This window comes from Primulina huaijiensis, chromosome 10, assembly GCF_012295235.1.
Source record: "Primulina huaijiensis isolate GDHJ02 chromosome 10, ASM1229523v2, whole genome shotgun sequence".
In the NCBI taxonomy this organism is placed as follows: Eukaryota; Viridiplantae; Streptophyta; class Magnoliopsida; order Lamiales; family Gesneriaceae; genus Primulina; species Primulina huaijiensis.
In genome coordinates this window covers 16,912,369-16,937,447 of record NC_133315.1, presented here as the reverse complement: position 1 = coordinate 16,937,447, position 25,079 = coordinate 16,912,369, and the positions used below count along the sequence as shown (strand labels likewise).

The 25,079-nt window shown below is 32.3% G+C and overlaps 2 protein-coding genes across 8 annotated transcripts; one reads left to right on the top strand and one right to left on the bottom strand.

Moving 5' to 3' along the window:
* Positions 1-2,413: 2,413 nt before the first annotated feature.
* On the top strand, positions 2,414-5,827 carry LOC140986801 (floral homeotic protein APETALA 2-like). 4 transcript variants are annotated; one of them, XM_073455159.1, is made up of 9 exons: positions 2,414-3,181; positions 3,424-3,449; positions 3,590-3,620; positions 3,749-3,836; positions 4,210-4,355; positions 4,442-4,486; positions 4,648-4,739; positions 4,843-4,961; positions 5,369-5,827. In XM_073455159.1, exons 1-9 carry the CDS (start codon positions 2,667-2,669, stop codon positions 5,534-5,536), a joined length of 1,230 nt encoding a protein of 409 aa, XP_073311260.1. In that variant the 5' UTR covers positions 2,414-2,666; the 3' UTR covers positions 5,537-5,827. The 4 variants fall into 4 exon arrangements, with proteins under 4 accessions (XP_073311260.1, XP_073311259.1, XP_073311262.1 ...); XM_073455158.1 differs by having other exon boundaries at positions 4,819-4,961; XM_073455161.1 differs by lacking the exon at positions 5,369-5,827 and adding an exon at positions 5,192-5,336 and having other exon boundaries at positions 4,819-4,961.
* Positions 5,828-12,862: 7,035 nt separating this feature from the next.
* LOC140986281 (OVARIAN TUMOR DOMAIN-containing deubiquitinating enzyme 7-like) lies at positions 12,863-25,054 on the bottom strand. 4 transcript variants are annotated; one of them, XM_073454418.1, is made up of 13 exons: positions 24,949-25,054; positions 24,793-24,876; positions 24,576-24,682; positions 24,333-24,408; positions 23,465-23,614; positions 23,240-23,301; positions 21,714-21,798; positions 21,496-21,624; positions 21,195-21,294; positions 14,392-14,519; positions 14,199-14,292; positions 13,621-13,759; positions 12,863-13,152 (listed from the first exon to the last, which is right to left on the bottom strand). In XM_073454418.1, exons 2-12 carry the CDS (start codon positions 24,838-24,840, stop codon positions 13,632-13,634), a joined length of 1,107 nt encoding a protein of 368 aa, XP_073310519.1. In that variant the 5' UTR covers positions 24,841-24,876; positions 24,949-25,054; the 3' UTR covers positions 12,863-13,152; positions 13,621-13,631. The 4 variants fall into 4 exon arrangements, with proteins under 4 accessions (XP_073310519.1, XP_073310520.1, XP_073310518.1 ...); XM_073454419.1 differs by having other exon boundaries at positions 13,706-13,759; positions 24,793-25,035; XM_073454417.1 differs by having other exon boundaries at positions 13,597-13,759; positions 24,793-25,034.
* Between the last annotated feature and the right edge of the window lie 25 nt (positions 25,055-25,079).

Sequence of the window (25,079 nt, the reverse complement as noted above, 5' to 3'; positions counted from 1 at the left end):
AAACATCCCATAAATTATCATTATCATGAATATCAATATAAATTCTCATTAATTTATATATTAATCGATTTAACTCCAAAATATATTATATATTAATATTTATAACAAAAAATGATTGTACAAATACAAAAAACTAATAATGTGTATTGTTATTTATATGTAATTTATTTATGTATATTTATAGGTATCCCATAATACTTTGTTCTTATTTGTAATATAAGTTTTAAAATATAGAAACAATCCGATGATTATACGCAGACGACAGTGGAGGTAGAGGCCATTAAAATTACATTGTTGAAATTAATGACGTCGTGGAATTGAAATAATGAAAGTGAAATGATAATTAGTGTAGCTAATAAAGTCAAATGAGTAATAAATGTCCCATCTAGTGTTGGCTCTATATAATCTTTTTAATATATCTTTTAATAGATGATCTCATGGATTTTTATCATTGAGATGAGTCAACATTATTTATATTTTTAATAATAAGTGATATTTTTTCATTAATAACTCAAATATAATATTCATCTCATAAAATTGACTCGTGAGACTGTATCACAAAAGTTTTTTTTTGTATTCCTTATCGTAAGAAGAAAAATGAAGAGGTGATATAAATTTTTGCTTCTCGATTTGGTTAACGTGAAAAGTTGGCTAGCTAGACAGAGATGGTTCTTTTTTACAACATTTGAATAACTAATACAAGATTTACGTATTAATTTGAATTTTAGGTTGAGCAAGAAGTTTGAGTGTGTGATCTTGAATATTTCATAGGTTCACATGTGTTCTAATAAGACCAAATAACTCAATTAAGTGATCGGTCTATGGAGTTCACAAAAATTCAAATTATTTGATACGACATATCTTATGTTTACGAAATCTTTTGCGGCGGTTCAAAGACTTCTTGTTATCTTTAGTTTTCGTTGAAGAAAATACAACAAAAGTAGGTTTCATGTGTGTTTTTTTTTTTAAAAATATGTAGAGTGAAAAGTAATAATTTTGACATAAAAAATATTAATTTAAAATATTAATTTTGCATGGATTGGATCGTGCAAGAGATTAATATCACAAAATTGATCTATGAGACGGTCTGATAAAAGATTAATAAAATATATATTAAGTTATATTTTAACAGTTAAGTTTTTAAGTGAAAATTGCAAGAAAATTTGATTGATGAATAATAAAAAAAATTTAATTTTTTTTAAAATCACGTGAAGACTTAACTTATTTATATTATATTTATAACATAAGGTACACTTATTTAAATTTATTTTATGCTCATGCCATTCTATATCATAAAAAAATAGATGTTTGTTCAACTTTATCGATTTAAATATCAATCAATCTATATTCATAAAAATTTTAAAAAATTACTTGATGATATATGGCTATGTTATAACACTTAAATAGTCTCATTTATATTTGAGTAGGTCTCTTGTGAGATGGTCTCACAAATCTTTATCTGTGAGACGGGTCAACCCTATCGATATTCAGAATAAAAAGTAATACTCTTAGTATAAAAAGTAATATTTTTTATGGATGACTCAAATAAAATATCTGTATCACAAAATACGACCCATGAGACCATCTCACACAAATTTTTGCTTTTATATTTATCACAAAATACATAATTGTAGCTTTCATTTATATTTAAAAGTAAGAATTTTTACCCACTACACTACATAATGGATTAATATAAATCTCAAATATATAATAATATGATTCATTGGAATAATTATAATTATAATATATATGGGTTGGTTCTACACCTAACTTTTAGCTAGAACTGCATCGCATCTTAGTTTGAATTGTTGGAATAATACGATTTCTTCTTTAACTTTGAAAGATCAATAAATCGTATTCTCAATTAATCAATGGGTTTTGTACTCATGAATACCTTTTTTTTTTCTTGTTAATTAATACAATTTCTAGTTTGTAGTGAATATATGTTGTCAATCACACTATTCAAAACATTTAAAGCAGAGCAAGTGATAATTAATAAATGGGTAAAAATCCATGACTTACATTTTAAACCACACAGAATTTTTTTATATAAAAAAATTACACCTTTAAAGGGAAGAAGAATGGTTAAATGGAACACCCACTGCAGGTATGTATAAATTGAAAAAGGTTTCAGAAAACCATGCTTCAAGTATTTTAAGACTTGATTGACCATTAAAAAAGGCATCCCTCTAGGTTTAGACATTTTGAAATCATGAACTCTACTATTTTTATTTCTTTACAAATTAATTTGATATAAATCATATTGTTTATGGATTACTTGTAAGAAAACTTATTTAATATATGATATCCATACTATATTGTCTATAATATATATTAAATAAGAGATTTAAGCCAGAGATATATATATATATATATATATATAGACAGAAAAGAAAAATCCTATCAATGGACAATTTTTTCTCCTTTACTACAAGTAGTTTTTTCGGGCAACCCTATGATAATAGGTTTTTTATGTTGTTCCAAGATTCAACTTACAGTTTAAAAGAAGCAAAGTGAATATTATGCAATATATATAGGCTGTATCAGCAAAGGGTAATATATACATACAATACTGTCATTTCTCTTTCTTGTAGTCTCTTCAAGTGGAAAAATTAGATCAATACATTAATTATTTGTTGTAATTTCAATAATCTTTGAGGGTTGAAATGTGGGATCTTAACGATTCAGCGGATGAAAGTAGGGAAGATGAATCGGAGGGATGTTCTGATGAGAAAGGCAAACGGGTCGGATCCGTCTCGAATTCAACTTCTTCGGCGGTGGTTATGGAGGAGGTTTTGGATGAAGAAGATGCAGCAGAAAGGAATGCAAGCAAAAGAAGCAGCAGAGAAATCTTTGGGTTTTCTGTGGCTAATAACGTAGATGATGAAACGGGTCCTTTATCGCCGGAAAGTGAACTTCCGGTGACCCGGCAGTTTCTCCCGGCGGATGAGTCTAAAATGGAGAGGAGTACTGAGGCGCCGCCTGATTTTCCGAGGGCTCATTGGGTTGGAGTTAACTTCCGGCAACCCGAGTCAGTCGGAGAAGTAAAATCCTCCGGGAAAGCTACGGAGGAGGTGGAACAGCCTTTCAAGAAAAGCCGCCGTGGACCCAGGTCCCGGAGTTCTCAATATCGTGGTGTCACGTTTTACCGGAGAACTGGCCGCTGGGAGTCCCATATATGGTATATTTTTTGTCTGCAAATTCATGACATCATGTATATCTATGTAATATTATATATTAGATATCTATATTTAAAATAAAAATTAATGTTTACGACGTGAAAATTGATAGTTTTTCATGAATTAATTGAGTCGATTAGAAATTTTCTTTCACAAAATTAATTCATCATGATTTAACGAGAGTTTTGATGTATATATATTTATTATTTATATTTCTTTTATTATTTATTTATCCTCTTAATAGGGACTGTGGAAAGCAAGTTGACTTGGGTAAGTTTTGTTCTGTATATTTATCTATAAATAAATTTTCTTGATAATATTTTTTCTCGATCCCAAACAAACCGAGGGTTATTCTCGTGAGAATTCTCGGTTAACAATGATTCTAAAGACTTGAGTTTTTACGTGTATAGGAGGTTTTGATACAGCTCACACGGCAGCGCGGTATGACACAACTCCGATCCTTCTGCTTTCTCTCGCTAGAACATATTAATCTAATTTTTTTGGCGAAATCAAATGAAATTGTTCAAAGATTTTCAGAACATATAATGATAAGTAATGTCATATTGCAGTGCATATGATAGGGCAGCCATTAAGTTCCGAGGAGTGGAAGCAGACATAAACTTTAGTTTAAATGATTATGCAGATGACTCGAAACAGGCAAGTCAATTTTGTGACAGAGAAAGGGAGACAAGAAGTTACTGATTGTAAATATGCCTCATATTTTGTGTTTTCATGTCAATTTTGTTGTGTTTTATGATCAAATTTATTAATTCTTAGGCAAAATTATATTTACTTATTTATCTATCCAAAATCTTTACAAATCTGCTTGAAAAATCGGTCGATTAATTATAAATTTGTGATCTTAAATTAAGGAGTAACATAAAATATTCCGTTTTCATGTTATCTTGCACAGCATTTTTTTGGATTCTATGACCAATGTTATCTTAAACATGGGCTGTCGAATATATATATATATATAAAAGGAAACAACAATCAATCATATGATGCAAGTGTCTGGTGCATAATGCAGATGAAGAATTTAACAAAGGAAGAATTCGTGCACGTACTGAGGAGACAGAGTAGTGGTTGTCCAAGAGGGAGTTCCAAGTATAGAGGTGTTACTTTGCATAAATGTGGCAGATGGGAAGCTAGAATGGGCGAGTTTTTGGGAAAAAAGTAAAACCCCCATTTTTTTATTTTCTCATATCAATGCAGCTTTAATTTATTCAATCATTGATTCAACCTTTATTTCATCGGGATAGGTACGTTTATTTGGGTCTCTTCGACACTGAAATTGAAGCTGCTAGGTGGGTCTGATTTGCTTGAATAATTTAATTCTCTACAGTTTACGGCGAAGCGAATATACAATTTTACTCTTTGATCATAGAGTAAAAGTTTTTGAAAACCGATCAAATTTTTTGAGTCCGAAATCTGAGTTTGTTTCTTGTGATATATGTATCCTATATAGGGCTTATGATAGAGCTGCAATCAAGAGTAATGGAAAGGACGCTGTCACTAATTTTGATCCAGCTAGTTATGATGGTGAACTTAAAGTTGCAGGTAAATATTAAATGAAATTATATCATTTAATTAAATTCCATTCATAATATATACAATTCTAAAATAAAATTTTTACATGTGAGTACTTCGAACGATGCACCAGACCACAATTTGGACTTGACATTGGGAAATTCATCAGCTCCAAAGCAAAAATGTCGAGATTCCAGTGCTTCTTCCACGAAATCTGAGGTTTCTTGGAGACACCAAGAATTATGTCCCCAGGTTTGTCCAACTCTGTACTTTTGGTTCATGAGATGCTACAGTACCGTGTCCACTTTTCATCTGACATAATTCTTTTTTTAAAAAAAAATGCAACGGTGATCATTGGATCCACCCTAGAAGTAATACTATCTCCAGATTGAACTCGACTGTATTTGGTAGTTAAAACAAACTAAATTTTTTTCGAAATCCCATAATGTTTCATAGTAAAACATTTTTCTTTAAAGAAACAGTTTAATTCCGATCCCCCGACGATGATTTCAGTGGATCAAATTGATCAACCAAGGCCATTAATTAGCTCACAAAATTATATAAGCTTCCAAATCACAATTTTATGAAAATATTGATCATAGCCCATATCAATGTATCAGATTACCTATTTAATTGTTTAACTTAAAATAATATGACAGATGCGTAAATTGCCTTTTGCGAGCGGAAGAAATATTGGAGGAGAGTTTTCAGGGCCAAGAACTGATCGGCAAGAGCAAATAAATAATAGCCAAACACAATTATTATTTGCCAATGCTGCAGCATCATCAGGATTCCCACAGGCACAAAACCGGCTGCATGCAGAATAGTGGAATCCATCCTCTCACGAGGCCTAATCAGTCGATTTTTCTTGTTTTCTACAATGAAATTTTTCTTGATTTCTGGCGGGTCTGAAACCCTTTCCGAAGTTAAAAAAAAAATTCTAAAATTTACTCGTGTACGTAATTTTCTCAAAAAATATAATTTCGATTCGAAATTTATTTGGACATCATGAGGCCAACTCAATTTCTAGATCCACCTTGAACATTTTAACTCTGTGGAACCATTTTGTAACTTGTACATGTAACCCTAATGTAGGGCTTAATAATAATCAGTTTGGATCGGAGTATATAATATTTTTTTTTCAATAAGCTAATATTCAATCTTATGGACTTTCAATATCATAATTTGTCAAAAAAAAAAAAAAAAGTGATTACGGGGTCTAAAATCTATGGTGGGTTATAGTTTAGTCGTCGAGGCCGAAATCGATTTAGTAATTAACTAAATTAATTATAATTAATTAAAGGGGAGAAAATTTGTGTGGTTTTTTGTCACGTAAAATTTGTGTGGACATAGAGGAGTCGTCACCATCTTGTATGACTTTCGAAACATGCAATTTTTTTTTTTATGAGCATAAGCAAATGTGACAGAGTTGGCTATGATGGCGAGAGGACTTGACCTAACTTTTCTAAAGTTTCAAGGACTCCACCAATATTCAATTGTATATTCCTACTCTGCTATCGTACACCACTTTATTCAATGATTTCTCCGTATTTTCTTCCTTAATTAAAATAAATGGCATCAAGTTGCATTTTGTATTATCATCTTATATTAATTACATTTTCATAAATATTAAACTTAAAAAAATTATATATATCACAATTCAATGTTCTAGATAAAATAAAAGGTTTAATAGCTCCCCCATCGACACTCACGTGGTGCAGCTTTTCATGCACACTTGTCGTTTGATACGAGATATAAGGAATTATAAATAAAATTGCGACTGTTGATAGTTTTAATTCTTTGGCTATTGATAAATATTTGATTCTTTTACACTTTTAGTTTTGAAATTATCAAAGTTTGTATTAGTCCAAATAAGTTGAGCTTTGTTTTTATTTATAGTATATGATGTTAGGGGTGTAATAATTTTCAATACTTGATAGAGTAATCGAAATATGGTGTTTGTATTGCTGTACGATTTAAAAGATAAGAGTTGTATCATTACCACTAGCTATAACTTTTAGTAAGACGGCAAACTCTCGGTTATACAATTGGTATCAGAGTCAATGTCACATGTTTGATTTCTATTGATTGCAAGAGTGAGATTATTGGGAGAGAGATTGTTGATATGCAATAATTGTCTGTAGAGCAATCGAAACATGATGCTTGTGATGTTGTACGCTTTAAAATATTAGAGTTATATTGTTATTATCAATTATATCTTTTGGTAAGACGACAGATGATCGATGCTACAATTTATATCAAAGTCAATGTCATGAGTTCGATTCTCATTTATTGCAAGGAGTGCAATTATTGATAGATAGATTGTTGGAGTACAATAATTGCCTCATCTTTGCAGAACAATCGAAACGTAATGATTATACTGCTATACGATTTAAAATATTATAGTTATTTCGTTAACAATTTATTTCAAGTTTTTTCCATAAGTAATTACAAGTAACAAAAATCGATGATAATTATATCATATTTTATGCTCAAGGTATTAGAGTATCCATTTTTGGTTTCGTGTCACCGTTTCTTTTGGAATTTTGTCCCAAAAACAAATTTGATTTGCCGATTACATTCATATATATTTATTAGTAATTTCAGTTCCATATTTTCTCAACTTACTCCTACAAATAAGATAAAATCACTTTTAATATATTTATTCATCCGATAGTCGAAAATATTTATTTTGTAAATAAAACATATAATATTTATGACTTATATTATATTACACAACCAATATATACACACGTATACTTAACTTGTTCGGGGGCAACAGTAGACTATTACCCATTATAAAATTTCTATCTCAATTAGTTAATATAGTTACAGATTTAAACATGATATATAATTTATAAGGTTTTAAAAAGTTCACTAAAATTATGACTTGATATCAAATACTTTAATTAAGTTTAACGTTCTTTCCATTTGACGGCTAAAATTGACTTTTCGAAGAGCATTTCAATTGTAAATTTATAAAATCATATTTGAATTTTATGTGTAATGACCCGAGACCACTATCCCGTGATCATTACTCATAAGATTTTTCCAGTCCAAGTACGGAAACTTTTACCTTCCCAATATTCGAACCCAATAATTATAATAATAATTCCAATAAAAACTATTCATTTCAATTAGATGATGATGACAACGACGNCCAGTTCAAGTACGGAAGCTTTTACCTTCCCAATATTCGAACCCAATAATTATAATAATAATTCCAATAAAAACTATTCATTTCAATTAGATGATGATGACAACGACGACGACGACAACGACGACGACGACAACAACAATAATAATAATGTGCATCATGAGAAAATTATTGATATTATATATATACAAACATGTACACTCACACAAAATAGAATTAAAATAAGCTTCATTAAAAAACTAAAAACAAAAAAACTATTCATTCCAATTAAATGAAAATAAAAATATTTGAAATACATAAATATTTTATTTACTATAGATTAACTAACTATTAGTGTTTTGACGAAGTTTTTTTAAAAAATGTACGAGACATCTTATATATTTTTTCAAAGCAAAATATATTATAAATTTAATTAAAACTGCCAGTATTTCTTATTTAATTTCCATACAAAAGTAAACTATCACACATATTTTCCATTTCCCACAAAAAAAAAAAAACCGCCTCAAATCTCCATGTATCAAATTTAGCATTAATTCTATTCAAAAAAAAAAAAATTAGCATTAATTTTTATATATGCAACGCTAATGTTTTGACCACTAGTAGAAAAATTTTATTTAAATGTACAACGTGTAATCCAGTCCCATCTCGTTGACAAAAAAAAAAAAAAATTCAAATTTAGACATCTTTAAAATAACTCTAGGACCGAACGTCAACGGCTTTACCAAAAGTTATAGTCGATGGTAGTAGTGCAATTCAAATATTTTAAACTGCATAGTAACCCAAACGTAATGTTTCGATCGATCTATACATCAGAGACAATTATTGCACATGAACAATCTCTCTCAATAATTGCACTCCTTGCAATCCACGAGAATCGAACATACGACATTGACTTTGATATCAATTGTAGGACCAAGAGTTTATCGTTTTACCAAAAGTTATAACTGATAGTAATGAAGCAACTCAAATATATTAAATTGCATAGCAACCCAAACATCATGGTTCGATCACTCTACCCAACATAATACAATTATTTTACATCAATAATAACTAAGTAATTAAAAAATTTCACATAATAAAGATGGTTACCCTAAAGCCATCAACAAAGCTGGTGCAGCTTTGATTGCTCCAATGAGGGCTGCGCTATTTAGGTTAAATAGCGCAACCCTTCCTCCTGCGCCAAATTGGCGCAGGGGATTTCGCGCAGGAGTTTTCTATTTTTTTTTTTAATTTTTTTATTTTTTTATTTATATTTATTATAAATATTTATATTTAAAATTATAAATATTATTTAAATAATAATATATATTGATTTTATTACTTGAATAATTAGTTATTTAATCATAAAAATTATAAAATAATAATTGTTCATNGAATATTTCGAAAATATTCTTTTTGGTGTACGATTTGGAATAAATAGGTTGGAGATGAATGTTGTATTTGGTGCAGAAATCACATTATTTTAATGTAAAATTTGCACTAAAATAGATTTTGTGATTGTAGATGGCCTAATCCATCCCCTATCTAGTGGACCAGTGGTCCATATATATAAAACAAGGAATCAAACCATGGACAATTTTTTTGATGAACATTAAAAGAAGGGGTCATTGTGGGTTTCCCAGATTGGAATTTCTTCTACGGTTAAAAAGTATATGGTGCCTTTAATTCTCTTTCAAATTTGGAAAAATGTGTGTTCTTTTGTTTGTGCAAATTAATTTTTAAAATTTAGTACGACCACGACTCAATGCTGCCTTTTGGTAGGAAGTTGGCCAAAATGGTAGCGTTAGAAATACGTGGCTTTCTTATTTATTTATTTATTCATTCACTCACTCACGTTTTAAAGAACCTAAGCCTTTTAGTTTTACTTTATTGATCTTATAATCATCACTTAAAATTAAAATAATCAGGTCAAAAACTTTAGTATGCTTTCCATTTGTGCCAATTTGATTGATTTTTGTTTATTAATAATATGCATATTCAGCATACAAGACATTACCAAAATTATCAAGAAGAGATAAGATTTCAGTCCGATAATTGATCAAAATTTGGTAAAAGTGAAACGATGTGATTTCTTTTAGTGCACTTTCAATCCTATCAGAGCGCAAACATGACGCTAAAACTCTCAAATACCCGACGGGAAAAAGGCTAAGAGTGAAACAAGGAAGAAATTTACTTTTGTTTGGCACATTATTATTACCCTTTTCTTAAAGAAGCCGAAAAAGAACGGACAATAATTTAATTCAAGAATCGAAGCTTTATGGTACACTGCAATCAGAGTCTGCAGTAACTCACTGGATTTTAACTTTTGACCTAAATCTAGCATCTCCATTTGCATTATTTCGAATGGTCAGAAAATCGACTCAAGGATCTTAATTATACACTTATACATGAATGGATAATATTTTTTTAGGGAAAAAAATCAGCGAGCTTTTAAGAGATTTATACGTTAATTATTGAGTTTGGCAGCCTCTTATTTAAATATGTCAGTGAAAGTTGGTAAATAAATATTTATTTTTAGATTTGAAATTATCATTAACATTACTAACTTATTCAAGAAAGAAATAAACCTATAAACTAATTTCAGAGAAGCCAAAAAATACGTAGCTCTCTCGGTTTCAGTAAAAAATTCAAGATTTTTTCGTCGCAACATGAAACATGGTGATTAAGTTGTTATTTTAGATATATAGTAAACGAGAATTGTGATATGGCCTATGGGAAAGATGGATTCTTGACGTATCGGATTAATTACGTAGACATGATTTATTTATTTATGTACACCCAAAGTATGATTTAAATATAAACCCACATTTATTTGTCTATGAAGAGCATAGAAATTTGATAAGTACTTTACCTCCAGCTTCAAGAAAATGGAAGACGGATTAGATAGGTGTGGGGGATCAAGTGAAGGACCCATAATTTTCCCCTCTTTTGCATGATACATTTCTCTCCTCCACAAGTAGCAATCTAGCATCTCTAGCCATTCGTTTCCCCTAAGGTGGTATTCTTATATCATAAACGATAGATTCATAAATTTTAACGTGAGCAATTAATATCAGTTGATATACAAAATGTATATGGAAATTAATTGTAACGACCATGGCTGTAGGTGGCCCAATATGAGATTCAGCTATATCTATGCACTGTTACTGGTCATGGATCGTAGTCCATGCTCATGCACATCACTCATAGAGTATTTAACACCTGAAAAGTAGTTTCTTTCGTCTCTCCCAACACTTAAACCCAAGACCTCCAAGCTTAAGTACCAACACTTCTAGCCCAATTTTTATCAATATATTTTAAGAATCTAGGTACTTAAGCATGAAGATTTTGGGTTCAAGTGTTGGGGAGACGAAAAAAACTATTTTCTAAGGACAAGATACACTATGAGTGATGGTGCATGTACATGAGCTACTGCTCATGCTGGACTAACCTACGGCCCATGACTAGTAGTGATGCATGAGTATGAACTGAATCTCATGTTGGGTCAGTCTACGACTCATTAATTAATATTAAAAATTGATTGATAATTTTTTTAACCTTTTTAGATAAACAATGAAATTTGAGGATTATGTGGTTTAAATTAAATATTTCATCTAATCTTGCTTGTTGCCACCTTTCTTTTCTTTCTTTTCAATTTTCTCATTTTTTTTGCATTATTATTAACCAACTTGAACATCCCTTCAATGTGTTGCATATGTTTCTTCTGATATTTTAAAGAATTCAAAACCATTTTTTTTAAAAAAAATTATGGATTTAATTAATCTCGTTATATTTCTGAATAAGACTGAGTTCCCGAACTCGAAGTTCTTATATTGATGTGATAAAATTGTCAAGAAGTTAGACTTGGAGTTTCAAGTTACAACCATCAAAATAAAACATGAAAAAGATTAAGCTCCTTGATTTATCTAAAAAAATATTAGCTTCTCTAACTAAAAACTACATCAAACCTTATTATTATTATTATTATTATTAAAATCAGATTCGGAATTAGGTAAATGAGATAATAAAAAGACTAAACTTGAATGGAAATAAGAGATGAAACACGACTTTCCAATTAGGCACAGCAATTATGACATTTTAATTAGTGTGCTCTGTCAACTTTAATTACTCGAGGAGACAATGACATAAAGTTGTTAATAATTCACACGCAACTTTAATTAATCACCCAATATTAATTGCACTATTTTTCAGCATTTGTTTTCATTCAGTTTCTCGCCTCGTTAAATTTAATTTGATGCAGTACAATGAAGACCATATTCAGTGGCAGGCCACACTCAAAATTCCAAGAAAAAGTGTGGAAATATTTTATTTGTAATAGTTGAAGCAAAAAAGTCTTTCTATAAATGAAATAAATTTGATTTCAACTTTAAAAGTTGGGCATTTAGATGCTATTTTTATACCATATCTGCCTGGTAAAAACTATGACAAGATGGCTTTGCTGGTTAAATTCAGTTTATCCAATTCTTTGCCAAAATTAGGCGTTCTTTAATTGGTTTTATTTTATATTTGCCAATTCTTACGAGTTACGATACATGTTAATATGTCTAATCAATTTTGTCTCTGCCCATACAGCTCTTAGTGACTTAATGTGGAATGCATCAATGCTCCCAGTGGGAGGTAGTCCTTGTGTCATTTCATATTTGGGGGAAAAAAGTAACTTGAAGCATCAACCTTTGCTTCTGTCCTTGATGCACTTTTACTTGTTAGTTCCATCCTAGTCTTAGGTCGTATTCCAACAATTTGATAGGTTTTCACATGATGTAATGTATGATTCCACCGACAAAAAAAATACACAAATCCTCTTATGATCATTGGATCAAGTATTTGGGTACTATCTTAAAGATAAAGTTTAACAAATCAGCTTTAACATTCATTCCTTTTTTTGAAAAATTTATGAAAATATTATTTTTGGACTTTTACTTATCAATATGTGTTTTTTTGGAAGTATACTTGTCAATATTTATCTCAAAACATCACTAAAAAATATATCATTTAATGTAAACAATAGATGCCCACAAAAGGGGGGCAAAACATGTAGTTAACTTTAAGTCATATATATACACATCGAACTCGAAACTATGACCCAAATTTTGGTGAAGAAATAAAGAATGCAATGACATTATTCAATCCTTTTCTGATTGTAGCTTATCTAGAAATTCAGCTGCCTGTTACCGCATTCCTTTTTAGTTCTTTTCTTAGCGTTTGTAAGTATAATATAAACATGCGTTCTTTGACGTACAAATGCCCTCTGAACCGCAGTTGGCTATGAGTTGCAAATTCGGTTTCCTGCATAAATTGGTTCAAATTTATTCTCAAATCAATGAATATATTGACAAAGAAAGAGAGGGGAGAGAAAAATAATATTGCAAGTTGTTAACCCAAAAAATAAACACCACTTTATTGCTTCTAATTTTATTTTAGGGCTGATGGGAAACGGGTTGGGGATGAGTTACTAGTATAAGAATGTGCTCATATAACAAAGATATCAAAGGCTATGTTTCTGCATGTAATGGTTTTGTTCTCTATGACCAAGCTAAGTAAAGGTTATCATGAAAGGGATCTGCGATGAGATCATTGATGGCAAATAAATTCTCATGGCCAAAATGCAATTTTGGACAACCAGACACAGGAAAAACATTTGAAAATCCTCAAGTGAAACTGCTAAAAATGTTCCTTATCCAGCCCATGCAACAGAGATCTCCCTAACGCAATGCAATTCTAGTACATTACCAAAAGCTGGATGCAGCGGCTAACCTGGAAATGCTCTAAGGGCATAGTGAACCGCCCAAATCAGGTGATCGTCCATTACACTGAATGGAATTCGCAACAGATGCTGCACCTTTTTGACCCGGCTTTCTGTCTTTCCAATTCTTCCTATGTTCATCAGTTCGGCCTGTCAAGGTAAAACAGCGCCATGTAAGTTGAGAGAAAATTACCATGCTAGGAATACCACTAGCAACTATTTCAAATCCATATCCGCTTTACATTTTAAAAGAATTTTTTGTAAAGCCTAATAAAATATTTCAGTCTGTTAACAAAAACTAACAAGGGGAGATAAAACACATGATGGTTAAAAATAGCACAGAATCGTTGCTAAACAATTTGAAGTTGGCAGCAACTGAAAATTTGAAATGCAATTATTGATTTGAAATCATTTACTCAATCCTTTCATCCATACATATGGTTTATGGATTGAGGTTAGAGTTGCATTCCAGTTCCCATTTGTTAAGAATTTCATTGTGAGGCATCTTAAAAACTTCAGATATAAGAACTGTACATATATACTTAAGTAGGGCTTTGTACAAGTTAAGGTCATTGATTAAGAGGCCTACATGGGAAATCTTCAGATTTTCCCGCAACAGATCTGCAACATGACTTGTGTTTCTTTTTCAAACCATGTAGACAGGCCTTATTTTTAAAAAATTTCTGCAACAGGGAAAAAAATGGAAATCAGCTTGAGAAGTATGGAAATACAAAAAAAATTCCACTGAAAATAGTAACTGTCCAGCCTATGCAAGAGGAAACCTTCTGATTAGCACGTGGGCTATTCATACTGCAGACTCTTTCCACATCATTGCTAGATAAATCATGTTCAAGTGCCTTGTGTTCAACTCTTAGTTCCTGCTGTACACAGTTCATATCCTGATGTTCATCTAAAAAACCTCAAAAATATTACTATGAAATCAAGTAAATTTGCCAAAAACAAAGCACAAAACACTCCATGAAGAGGATTAAGAACAGAAGAACACTCAAAAATATCGAAACCAAGCTTCATATAAACAGAGAGCCACAACTTCACGAAAAATAGTGAAATACCAAATATTTGAATGGTAGAATTATTGGTTTTTCATATCATATATTTCTGGTTCAAGTCATATCGGTAGATCACGTGCAAATTTAGAAAAAGAAACAAAAATTGCAAACAATAATTATGAAACAAGAGAATTTCATCAGAAGAACAGATAAAATGTATTAACCATGGGTACACCAATGATATGATTTTAATTTAAGTGAGAAATCAAAACTAAAATTTAGGAGGTTCAACTACTTTAAAATGAAGATATGGAAACAGGGCTAGTTATATAGGAACATCCTTTCCTTGGTAACATGACGATCTTCAGCAGAAAAACTTATAACACAGCAGTTTCAGACAGGATATCTCGTCGACTCAACAAAGAAGAATTTCTATGGTTGCAAATTTCATCTACTTTATGATCGCACAAGCAACATCTAATAAGTAGCAGATCAAGAAATAAATGAAGGTGTAAATCAAAAAGTGGCTTGAGAGAAATATGAGCAACGAAATCCCAACCCACTCAAGAATAATGTTAGTGCTAGTTCATCTCTGGCAGCAGTTAACAAACTTCGAATTGAAATATAGGCAGAATAGCTGCATATAATCTTAGATTGATTCTGTTAGTTACAGAAAATAGAAGTGACATTATCCTAGTTTTAAGGGATTTATTATTTTCCTTCTTCACTCAGTTTCCTCTAAATATAGGACTGAGAATATTGTGTATCTTATTAATTATTATTCAGTAAAAATACAGCATATTTAACCGATACCAGAAGATTAAAGGCTAAAAGCAAGTTGAGAAAGACAAATGTCTGGAACACAAACCTCACCATCTCCTCTCCAATTCCCGCTGCATTAATTTAGAACTCTCCATATCCCGCAAATTACAACCTAAAAGCTGAACGGTAAAAACTATCCTCAATGGTCAGTCACCTTCAATGGTGACTCACAGCATGGACAAAATCGGTTATTTGGATGGATCAATTCCTAAAGCATCACCGAGTGGTTCCTCATACCAAATATGAGATATTCAAAACTCGATGGTGATGGCTTAGCTGATTCACTCGATAGAAGATAACACTGGAGATAATCTATTCTATACTACGGTGAAGTAGATCTTCATTCCGCTATTCGGATTTTGAGAAATCTTCTCACATGTTTGAGTTGTGGAACAAGATATATAAGCTCAAGAAAGGGAAGTTCGATGTCACACACTTCTTTATGCACCAAAAAAATTAGTATGAATTGGATCTGTTTAACATGTGCCAATTGAAAGATTATGAGGTTCCGGTTACTTTTAAGAATATGGTGGATAAAGATCATCTTCATGATTTTTAACAGGTCTGAGTAGAGATCTTAATGAAGTTAAAGGGTGTATTCTAAAGATAAGGCCTTTTCTAGTCATAGACGAAGAATTTCCTGAGGTCTTTCATGAAGAATATCCAAGGAAAATGATTCTTGGTGAGGTATTGACTCCGGTAACTGAAAATTTTTCCCTCGTGCAAGATGCAACCAAGATTGGAGATTTCTGTTATGGTCCCGAGTTATGGATCACATTATTGGGGCGATTAATGAGTTTATGATGGAAATGAGGCTCGCTTTAGGGGAGAACTTCACGACCTCGTAGATGATTTGAGGATCACTAAAGAGAACTTCACAATCTTTTAGCACTAAGCTTTTAGGAAAATTTATCCTAACCATTTGTTCTCATACAGTCACTTCTATATACAAAAAATCTCTCTCTGTCAGTTACCAAAGATCAAAATAAATTTCCATATCAATTGCTAAAAATAAACTCATATCCTAAAGATAAAATATCTCATAATCATTAGCCTATATATAGAACACATGAGATATTGACAATTATCTTTTATTTGAAAAATAATTAAATAGATAAGTAGTAAACTAGAGTCTTAAAAATTCAAGTAAACTAGATTTTCTATCCGTTATCTTTCAGACTAGTGGGCTGGATCTGTGTTTGGGCCGCATCAATGATCATAACATCACTCCCCTCCTGGAGAACGTGTTAGTCCGCAAATACGAATGAGGGGACCTGCTCGCTCATGGTGGAAGCATTTTTCCAGGATGCATTTATTAGAGACAGTCCATCCCAATGCATTAAAACTTCAGTCTGGGCATTCTTGGTCTTCTGTCCAAAATAGCTCGGGACTGGGACAACAAACATCTTCTTGATTTTGGGGAAGCGTGGGGCTGTTGCCTAGCTCGCCCAGGTCTCGTTCTTCCGAGCAAATGGTTAACAGACATTTGTTTATCCCATCAAACTGATCAAGAAGAGCTTGTTGTTTCTCGGTGACTGCCTTGCCCTCTCGATATATTTTCATAAAGGCTTCGAAATGTTGATTAAATACGTGAAATTCCTCCATGAAGACTGGCTCTGGTACAAATGTTTTATTATCTCGAGTTATGGATCACGTTATGGGGCAGTTAAACAGTTTATGGTAGAAATTGAGTCTCGTTTTAGGAGAGAAGCTCACGATCTTGTAGATGATTTGAGGTTCATTAAAGAGAACTTCACGATCGTTTAGCACTAGGCTTTTGGGAAAATATTTTGCTTTAACCATATATTTCCGCACAATCACTTATATATACAAAGAATCATTCTCCGTGTCAACTACTAAAAGATCAACATAAATTTCTCTGTCAGGTACTAAATAAACTCATATCCTAAACATAAAATATCTCCTAATCCTAGCACTTTTCCCATATTTATAGAACACATGAAATATTGACGGTTATCTTTTATTCGAAAATTAATCAAATAGTAAGAAGTAAACTAGAGCCCTAAAAAATTTAGTAAACTAGATTCTCTATCCGTTATCTTAAAAACTAGTGGGTTGGATCTATGTTTGGCCGCATCAATGATCATAACAATTTCTAGCCTCAAGAGAAGTCAAGCCTGGTGCAACCATTGTTAGTTGTTGTATCATACTAAGAACAAGTGCTGGGATCTTCATGTAAAACCTGCAAATTAGGTTCCAAATCGACTACGAGGATATGAAGGGAAAGGCCTCCAAGTCACCTTTGACCGTTAACGGAGAAAAACCATGACAAAACCAGTTTTTCAAAGGTGCAGACAGAAAACTTGCTAACCAAAAATCAATTTGTTACCACTTGCCTCGTGGCATGAAAAGGTACATTTTTGACAGATTTTGATAGTATGACCAACCTTTGAGCCACAGATTATTGACTCTAGATCCTTTGAGCATATGACTGGTTGTGAGAGTATGTTTACTCCTATATTCCATGTCCCAGAAATCACAATATTAAAGTAACCCATGTCTCTTATTAGATCGTTGCTGGAATAGGTTCCATTAAACTAGTTCCAAAGTACTTTTTAAATTTGTCCCACTTATAACTAGCCTATCATACAATCTTCACCGTTGGCACAATTATAAAAGATTGAATCGTGTCATTCAACTTTCATCATCTGTCTACTACTTCGACGAGGATTTATCTATAAGTGGTCAAGTTCATGCAGCTGTTGGTTATCACTCTTTGCCTAAAACACAAAAAATAATGTTGCAACATTGTAGGCAAGAACATCCGTATTTTTTGTACTTGAAACATTTGTTTCCACCCTCACTTGGAAGTTCAATAGGAAATTTGACAGTTTCAAAATACAAGCACGTATTTTTTACCACCTTGACCTGATCGAGCTTCCAAATCATTCATGTTGACTCACTGACTCACTGTGCCATTTGAGATCCATCCCATATAAAAACTCTTGCTAATAAAAAAAGTGGTTTATCTCCTTTACCGATGATCATACAAAGGCTTGTTTTGTGCATCTTTTGAAAGAAAAAAATAGAAATATAGCATATTTTCCAAGTTTTCTTTCCATGATTAAAACTCAATTTAGTGAGAATATTAAAATGCTTTGTACCAATAATGACACTTGATTTTTTTCAGTACCCTTATGGAAATTTTTTTGAGAAACAAAATGGAACTTACAAAGGAAAAATAGCTATTTGCTAGAGGTATCCCCGACCTCTCTTATTCACAAAAAATGTTCCAAAACTCTTTTGGGTTGATTAGTTCTTACTGCATGTTATGTAATCAATAGAATGTCGACCAAAGTACTTTAATTCCAAAATACCTAAGAAGTTCTTCAGGATGGTTGATCTCAAAACCGAAGATTCACTTCCGCCCTTTAAAATTTACCAAATAATGCTCTGGAAATTCCAGAATCACAACCCTTAAATCTGATTATTTCAATTGTATCACTAGAGTCCAGAGACAAAGATGTCAAACCTCCAATGTTTCAAAAAAAAACATTGGAGAAGTATCAAACCAACAGGAATGGAATCATGTAGTGATGAAAAACTTGAAGGATAAATACTAGTTGCTTGCGAGTGGTATTTACAGTCATAACTTTGATGGCTCAATTGAACGACATAAGGTGAGATTGGTTGGAAAAGCTATTAGGACAATGGATTTGGTTCAAAACGGGTACTCAACCTGAACCCAACCTATCTGGGTCGGCTTTAGGTAATGTTAAATGGGCATGAGTCGGTGATGATATTTACTTTTTGTACCCGGACAAGCATGGGTCGGATAACCGGGTTTATAGTGCTCGACCCATTTAGGTTTTTACCAGGAGTAAATATTGTTTCTACCATGTTTAACGGGGAATAACTTTACGAGGAATAACTTTTGCTTGGAGATTTTCCAAAGCCAACATTCACCAACATATACCGGCAAATTGCATCAGCACCCTTCGTAAAAATTCAAAAGAGCGAAAAACTCTTGGTTTAATATTATTGCATTTAAAGAGCCATGTTTTTAGAAGTCTGGCATAAATCCCTTACAAATTGGGTGAATGTGCTCGATTTTTGGGGTTAAATTGCTTTATTTTCTAAAAAATGAAGGATATATTAATGTATTAATATTTTTTTAGGCAGTTTTATGCCTTTAAACTTTTCATTTGGGTCCTGGTGAAATTACCCCCAATATATCCATATATTTTATCCACTTCTATCCTCTCTTGAAGATTGCCTATTATATGAGATTTTGAGGATTACACACACTTTAATATGTAACTAATATTTTGTCGGATTTATATGACTTATTGATTGCATGGAATTACTACTTTTGATATTTAATTTAAATTGAGTTATAGATTTTGTTTGGATTTTTTAAATAATTTTTAGTTTATATAACTGTATAAGTTAAAAATTAACAATGTCAAAAAATATTATGAATATAATTGTGTGACCGGTCTAATCGGTAGAACACGTTAGCTTTGGGTATGGTCGAGGCATGCATGGGTTTAGGTTTAGACACATTGAGATGGGTCTCGGGTCCATCAAAATTGTAATGAGTGTTTGATTACAGTTGACGAAAATTTGATGTACCGAAGCTTTCACGGATGTAGATTGGGCAGCCTCTATGAATGATATAGAATCATTTGAATAGTGCTCACTTTTTGAAGATATCTTGTTACATGGAATGGTAAAATGATTAGTGTTCACTTTTTTGAAGAAATCTTGTTACATGGAACAGTAAAACAAACAGCAGTAGCAAGGAGTAAGGAGTAGTGCAAAGGCTGAACTCATATTTTTTGACACACGACGTTTATGAGCTTCTATAATTGAACAATTTTTGAAGATGAAACTCTATCGTGATAATAAAGCTGCTATCGATAGTCTTCATAATCCTTTGTACTAGACCAAACTAAATATGTAGAAGTCGATAGGCAATTGACCATAAAGCTGCTATCAATAGCCTTTATATTCCTTTGTACTAGACCAAACTAAACACGTAGAAGTCGATAGGCACTTGATCAGAGAAAAGATTGAGAAAGAATTCTGCACTTGACTTAAGTTCCTATATCAGCACGAGCACGGAATGTCTTAACGAAAGGGTCAATGAAGCCAACATTTAAGAAGCTCGTGGATGAGCCTAAATTATACAACCTTCATACACCAGGTCAAGGGGGGTGTATGCAGATTAGTTGTACATAATCTTAGATTGATTCTATTAGCTTTATATTATCCCTAACTCTAAGGTTGCATTTGAAGTGATTTGATTTGAAGCTAAAAATTTCAAATTCTTAATAACAAGTTCATTGATTTGTTTGTTTAATCCATTTGATAATGAATTTTAAATCATCTGCTAGTTATTTTTGAATTATTGTAGAGGATTTCAAATCCCATTCGAAGTCATTGCAAATAATTCTTTCTCAAATCCAAATCCTCTGATCCAAATGCAACTGAGAAATTTGTTATTGTCCTATTTCCCTTAGTTTTCCTCTGTAGGGTTGAGAATATTGTGTATGTCTTAATTAGTATTAAGTAAAAGTGCTACATTACTTATCGTTTCTATTTTTCTCTTTGTTTTTATAAACTTTTGATTTAACAATTTAGTTTTAAAGCAAAAACCTTAACAAGAACAAACCATCAGAGCAAAGTGAAGATAACCTTGTCAGGTTAAATACTCAGGCGACATATAAACAAGCACACAAAAGAACCACTCAGCAAAGGAATTGTAAAACATACTAAAAGGTCATTACCGTAAGGACTATCTACAACTAAATCAGCAAACATATGATCTCCAGATTCTTGTTCTGGAGTAAGCAATTCGGCTACAATGTCACCTCCCACATTTAAAGCCTACATGACATCAAAATAATTAGGAAAATATTTGTAACTCCCCTGTTTCAGTAGACCAAAACCCAATTGAAGAAGAAACAGTGAGCTTTTCAGCCAATATTTGTTTTCTTCACCACATCTATCGTGGGGGGTCAGTTGGTGTGCCAATTAATGCACGCAAGTGGGACTGTTGTAAACCTTTCAACTACTTGAAATAATCACCTGCTGTGCTTTTGTAGCATTTACAATGTTACTGGATTTCTCCTGTAATATATTTTCACCACCTTCCTTTTCTGGAACTGTGCAAACTACATCTGCTTTATTAGATTTCGCTGAAAGACCTGTGTTGTCCTTTATAAGAAAACTAGAAATTATCAGAATCTATTGTAGAAAATACCATACATTGGATAATGACATACTAAGAGCAACACATAGGTCACCTCGATAAATATTGGCCTAGCTGGTCCAGAGCAAGTATCCTCCTTTAAACGCACACTATTATAATGCTCTCCATCATGATAAGAACTACAAGAATTATAAAACAAGTCAACGGAATAAAACTCAATATCCTCATTAGGAAGAACTGGAGGAGCTCTTTTTTCTGTACTTTTTTCTAGGAGAACAGAATACAAGATTCCACTGGCAACTCTTAGCACACCACCACTTTTGTCACTGACAAGATTCCAATCTTTAAAAGGACTTAAGATTCTAACTCCAAATAAAAATAAAGTGAGATTGATGCTATGCTAATCAAGGTGAAATTTAATAAGTTTCACGAGCCTCGAATTAAATAGACAAATTAGATTCTAACTCCAAATAAAAATAAAGTGAGATGGATGCTATGCTAATCAAGGTGAAATTTAATAAGTTCCAGGAGTCTCAAATTAAATAGACAAATTTTTAACATTGTTTTAGCATATTTCCCTTCAGTTTCCAACAATGAATTCTACTGTGACTATCCTCTTCCATATTACATTTAGCACTTCAATGCCCAAACTACACAAAGATTGGTGTGTGCAATGTATAAACAGACATACAACAAAAGTTAATAAAATTAGGCATATGTTATGTTCTAGCATCATTTATTCCAACAACCAAGGTGTGGACCATGAACACTTTGGAAACAAATTAAGAACTTCAGTCAATAGCCTATAAGTGGAAATATTTCTTAATTAAGAGAAGATATTCTGGAAGAAAGAAATGCAACTTATTCTTTTGGGTGCAATATCATAATGTGGAAAAAGAAATGCAACTTATTCTTTGGCGTGTAATTCTTGTCTTTCGTAGAAGAGGATGCTAACTTCTTCCGCACGTGAGTGTTTTGAAAATTTCTAGTACTGCATTCTATGAATTTTAAAACTGACTGTGACCAGAGCAAAATTGAGCTAAACATCTCCTCTTCAACGAAAGACTCAATAATATCCTCCATCCAGTGAAAGCACAAAAATGTAAAAACTAGAGCAACGACAAGAACAAGTTATAGTTCAGGAATAATGTCACATTGTCGTTATCCACATATTTGTAAGTTGTGGTTGGACAATCATTGATGATTCAGATCACAGTCATGGCTCAATACAAGTTTAACATGTCTGCATAGCCTATATTCAGCTCAGGAAGTTATCAATACCTAAAATTCAAGTAACTACGAATTAAAGATCTTCATTTACCCGCAGAGATTTCCAGATGGTTACAGAGATGATTATAGTTATAAACAAAGATCCATAGACTTACAAGAGTTTCCTTTTATTGATTTTTATTTGGGTAATTGGGAATCACAGAATGGTACTTGAGAGGATTTACAACAGAAGAACCTTATCCAGCATTGCAAGACAAAAAATCGTAACAATACAGACAAAAAGACCAAAAGAACAAATAATAAACCACTAATATAAAAATATGTTAGTACAAGAATTAAACTATGCCAACAATTAAACACGACCAAATTCTAATTTTCTGTAGTACTCACAGGTGAATCTGTGGAGCTTCACGTACATCAAAATTTTGTGCATGCCAACGAGGTGACCTATGCTGTAAAAAAAAGAAATGGAAATTGATAATTAATCTAAACGCTCTAAAACATTATCACAGTATAAATTGACAGCATAAAGGCGTCACTGCTGTCCATAATTGAGCTTGGAAATTTTAAAATCATGGAACAGTGTGAAAGTAATGATCAAGAAAGAAAACACACTCTGTGAATGCATATGTTTCTATGAGTGGCAAGAGAAGCTGCTTGCAACTCCACATGTCCTGCCCAATTGCCTTCCTGGGCCATGGACCGACAATATTCATCAAATGGAACTTCGTCTTCAAGAAAGGGCTCAAACATTTCACGATTGTTCTGCCAAGTTTAACTTATGGATCAGTATTCCACGAAATTAAATCTTTTTGATTTTATAGTATAAAAAATGCAGTAGAAACTTGAACAAAACTCGTGCCGAATGCATGAACATGGCATTTCACAGTTGGATTTGAGGAAGAGAATAATGTGATAACTTGTAATTTTCTTTAATTTGGTTCCCAAAAAATATCAATGTGAAATGGTTATAACATAATAAAGAAGCCGAAATTGGGTTGACACCCGTTGATGGTTAGAATGGTCATCTACATCGTGATAAAGTTCGCCTCCCTCCAGCCCCCACGTCTTGGCAAAAAACGCAAGCTTTTTCTCTTCATTAGTTCTGCTTTGTTTTCAAGTAATCTCGGAGATTGAGACATTCATCGTATTCTACAATTAACTCAATATTCACCAAAAACTAAACTTGAAATTTACTTTGTTAAAAAATAAGATGCAACCACTTTCAACTTTCCTTACTCGGTTTTTCGTCACATTTAAACCCCACGAGAGCCATGCAAGCCCCCGTTAAAGCAACTCAAGTAGTAAATGGCCTTGACGCTGTCATATCGCATTGATAGTATCTATGATAATTCTTAACGAATAAAGATGAAATAACAAACTAGCAAACTCATCCATCATTCATCGTATTTGCAACCTGTTATAATAACTACAAATTATCATCCAAAGTTAGACTGAAACAGGATGTCTAAAAAAATTATACCTTAATAAATCGAACTACCATATTTCGATACTTCTCATGCTTGTCCTCATTCCCCTCCAACTGATCAGCCAATGCCCTGCAACAAACAACAGTCAGGTGATCAAAATCACCGCACATTAATTAATTCAGGAATAAAATACTCCATAATTCACACGCTTCATCAATTCATGAGCACATGCACAATAATTATGCATAGAGAATAATTTTTGCTAACAATCGCACCGCAATAAAATTAATTAATACCTGAAGAAACAGTTACCATCTGGGGTAACCAGAATGATTTTCAAACCCAAAACATCAAGCTCAGCCCGCAGTTCAGATACATCCGTTTCTCTTCCGCGCTTTTTTCTCTGATCACAATTAAAACAAAATCAAAATAGAAGCATAGTCGAGAATAACTCAATTATTAACAACAATAAATTGCAAATAAACAGGAAAAATCAAGGGTCGTTCAACTTACATGGGGTATCTTATTAGAATTTATTGTTCGATGCTTTCCTTTGGCCATTATTATTGAATTCGCACTGACAACTTCGATGTGATTCTGATTTAAAAAAATAGGTCAATAAATTTTGGGGCAGAAGGGTTTAAGGAGACACAATTTGAATAGATTTACTGATGTTATTCCATTATCGATCAAGGAGAGCAAGGACGTACGTTCTCGCACGGTTTTTGTTTATAATAGATTCTTCCCAAAATCTTCCGTCGGTCTATCAATTTTGTAGAGATAATAAATGTAAAAAGATT

What these genes read in the sequence shown, in the direction of transcription:
- LOC140986281 (XM_073454418.1), bottom strand. Translation starts at nt 24,840, where the DNA reads ATGGCCAAAGGAAAGCATCGAACAATAAATTCTAATAAGATACCCCAT. An exon ending in ATTCTAATAAGATACCCCAT is followed by an intron (nt 24,683 to 24,792) that starts GTAAGTTGAACG and finishes AATTGTGATCAG; the next exon opens with AGAAAAAAGCGCGGAAGAGA. An exon ending in GCCCACGTGCTAATCAGAAG is followed by an intron (nt 14,293 to 14,391) that starts GTTTCCTCTTGC and finishes TCCCTGTTGCAG; the next exon opens with AAATTTTTTAAAAATAAGGC.
- LOC140986801 (XM_073455158.1), top strand. Translation starts at nt 2,667, where the DNA reads ATGTGGGATCTTAACGATTCAGCGGATGAAAGTAGGGAAGATGAATCG. An exon ending in CGCTGGGAGTCCCATATATG is followed by an intron (nt 3,182 to 3,423) that starts GTATATTTTTTG and finishes TCCTCTTAATAG; the next exon opens with GGACTGTGGAAAGCAAGTTG. An exon ending in ATGCAGATGACTCGAAACAG is followed by an intron (nt 3,837 to 4,209) that starts GCAAGTCAATTT and finishes TGCATAATGCAG; the next exon opens with ATGAAGAATTTAACAAAGGA.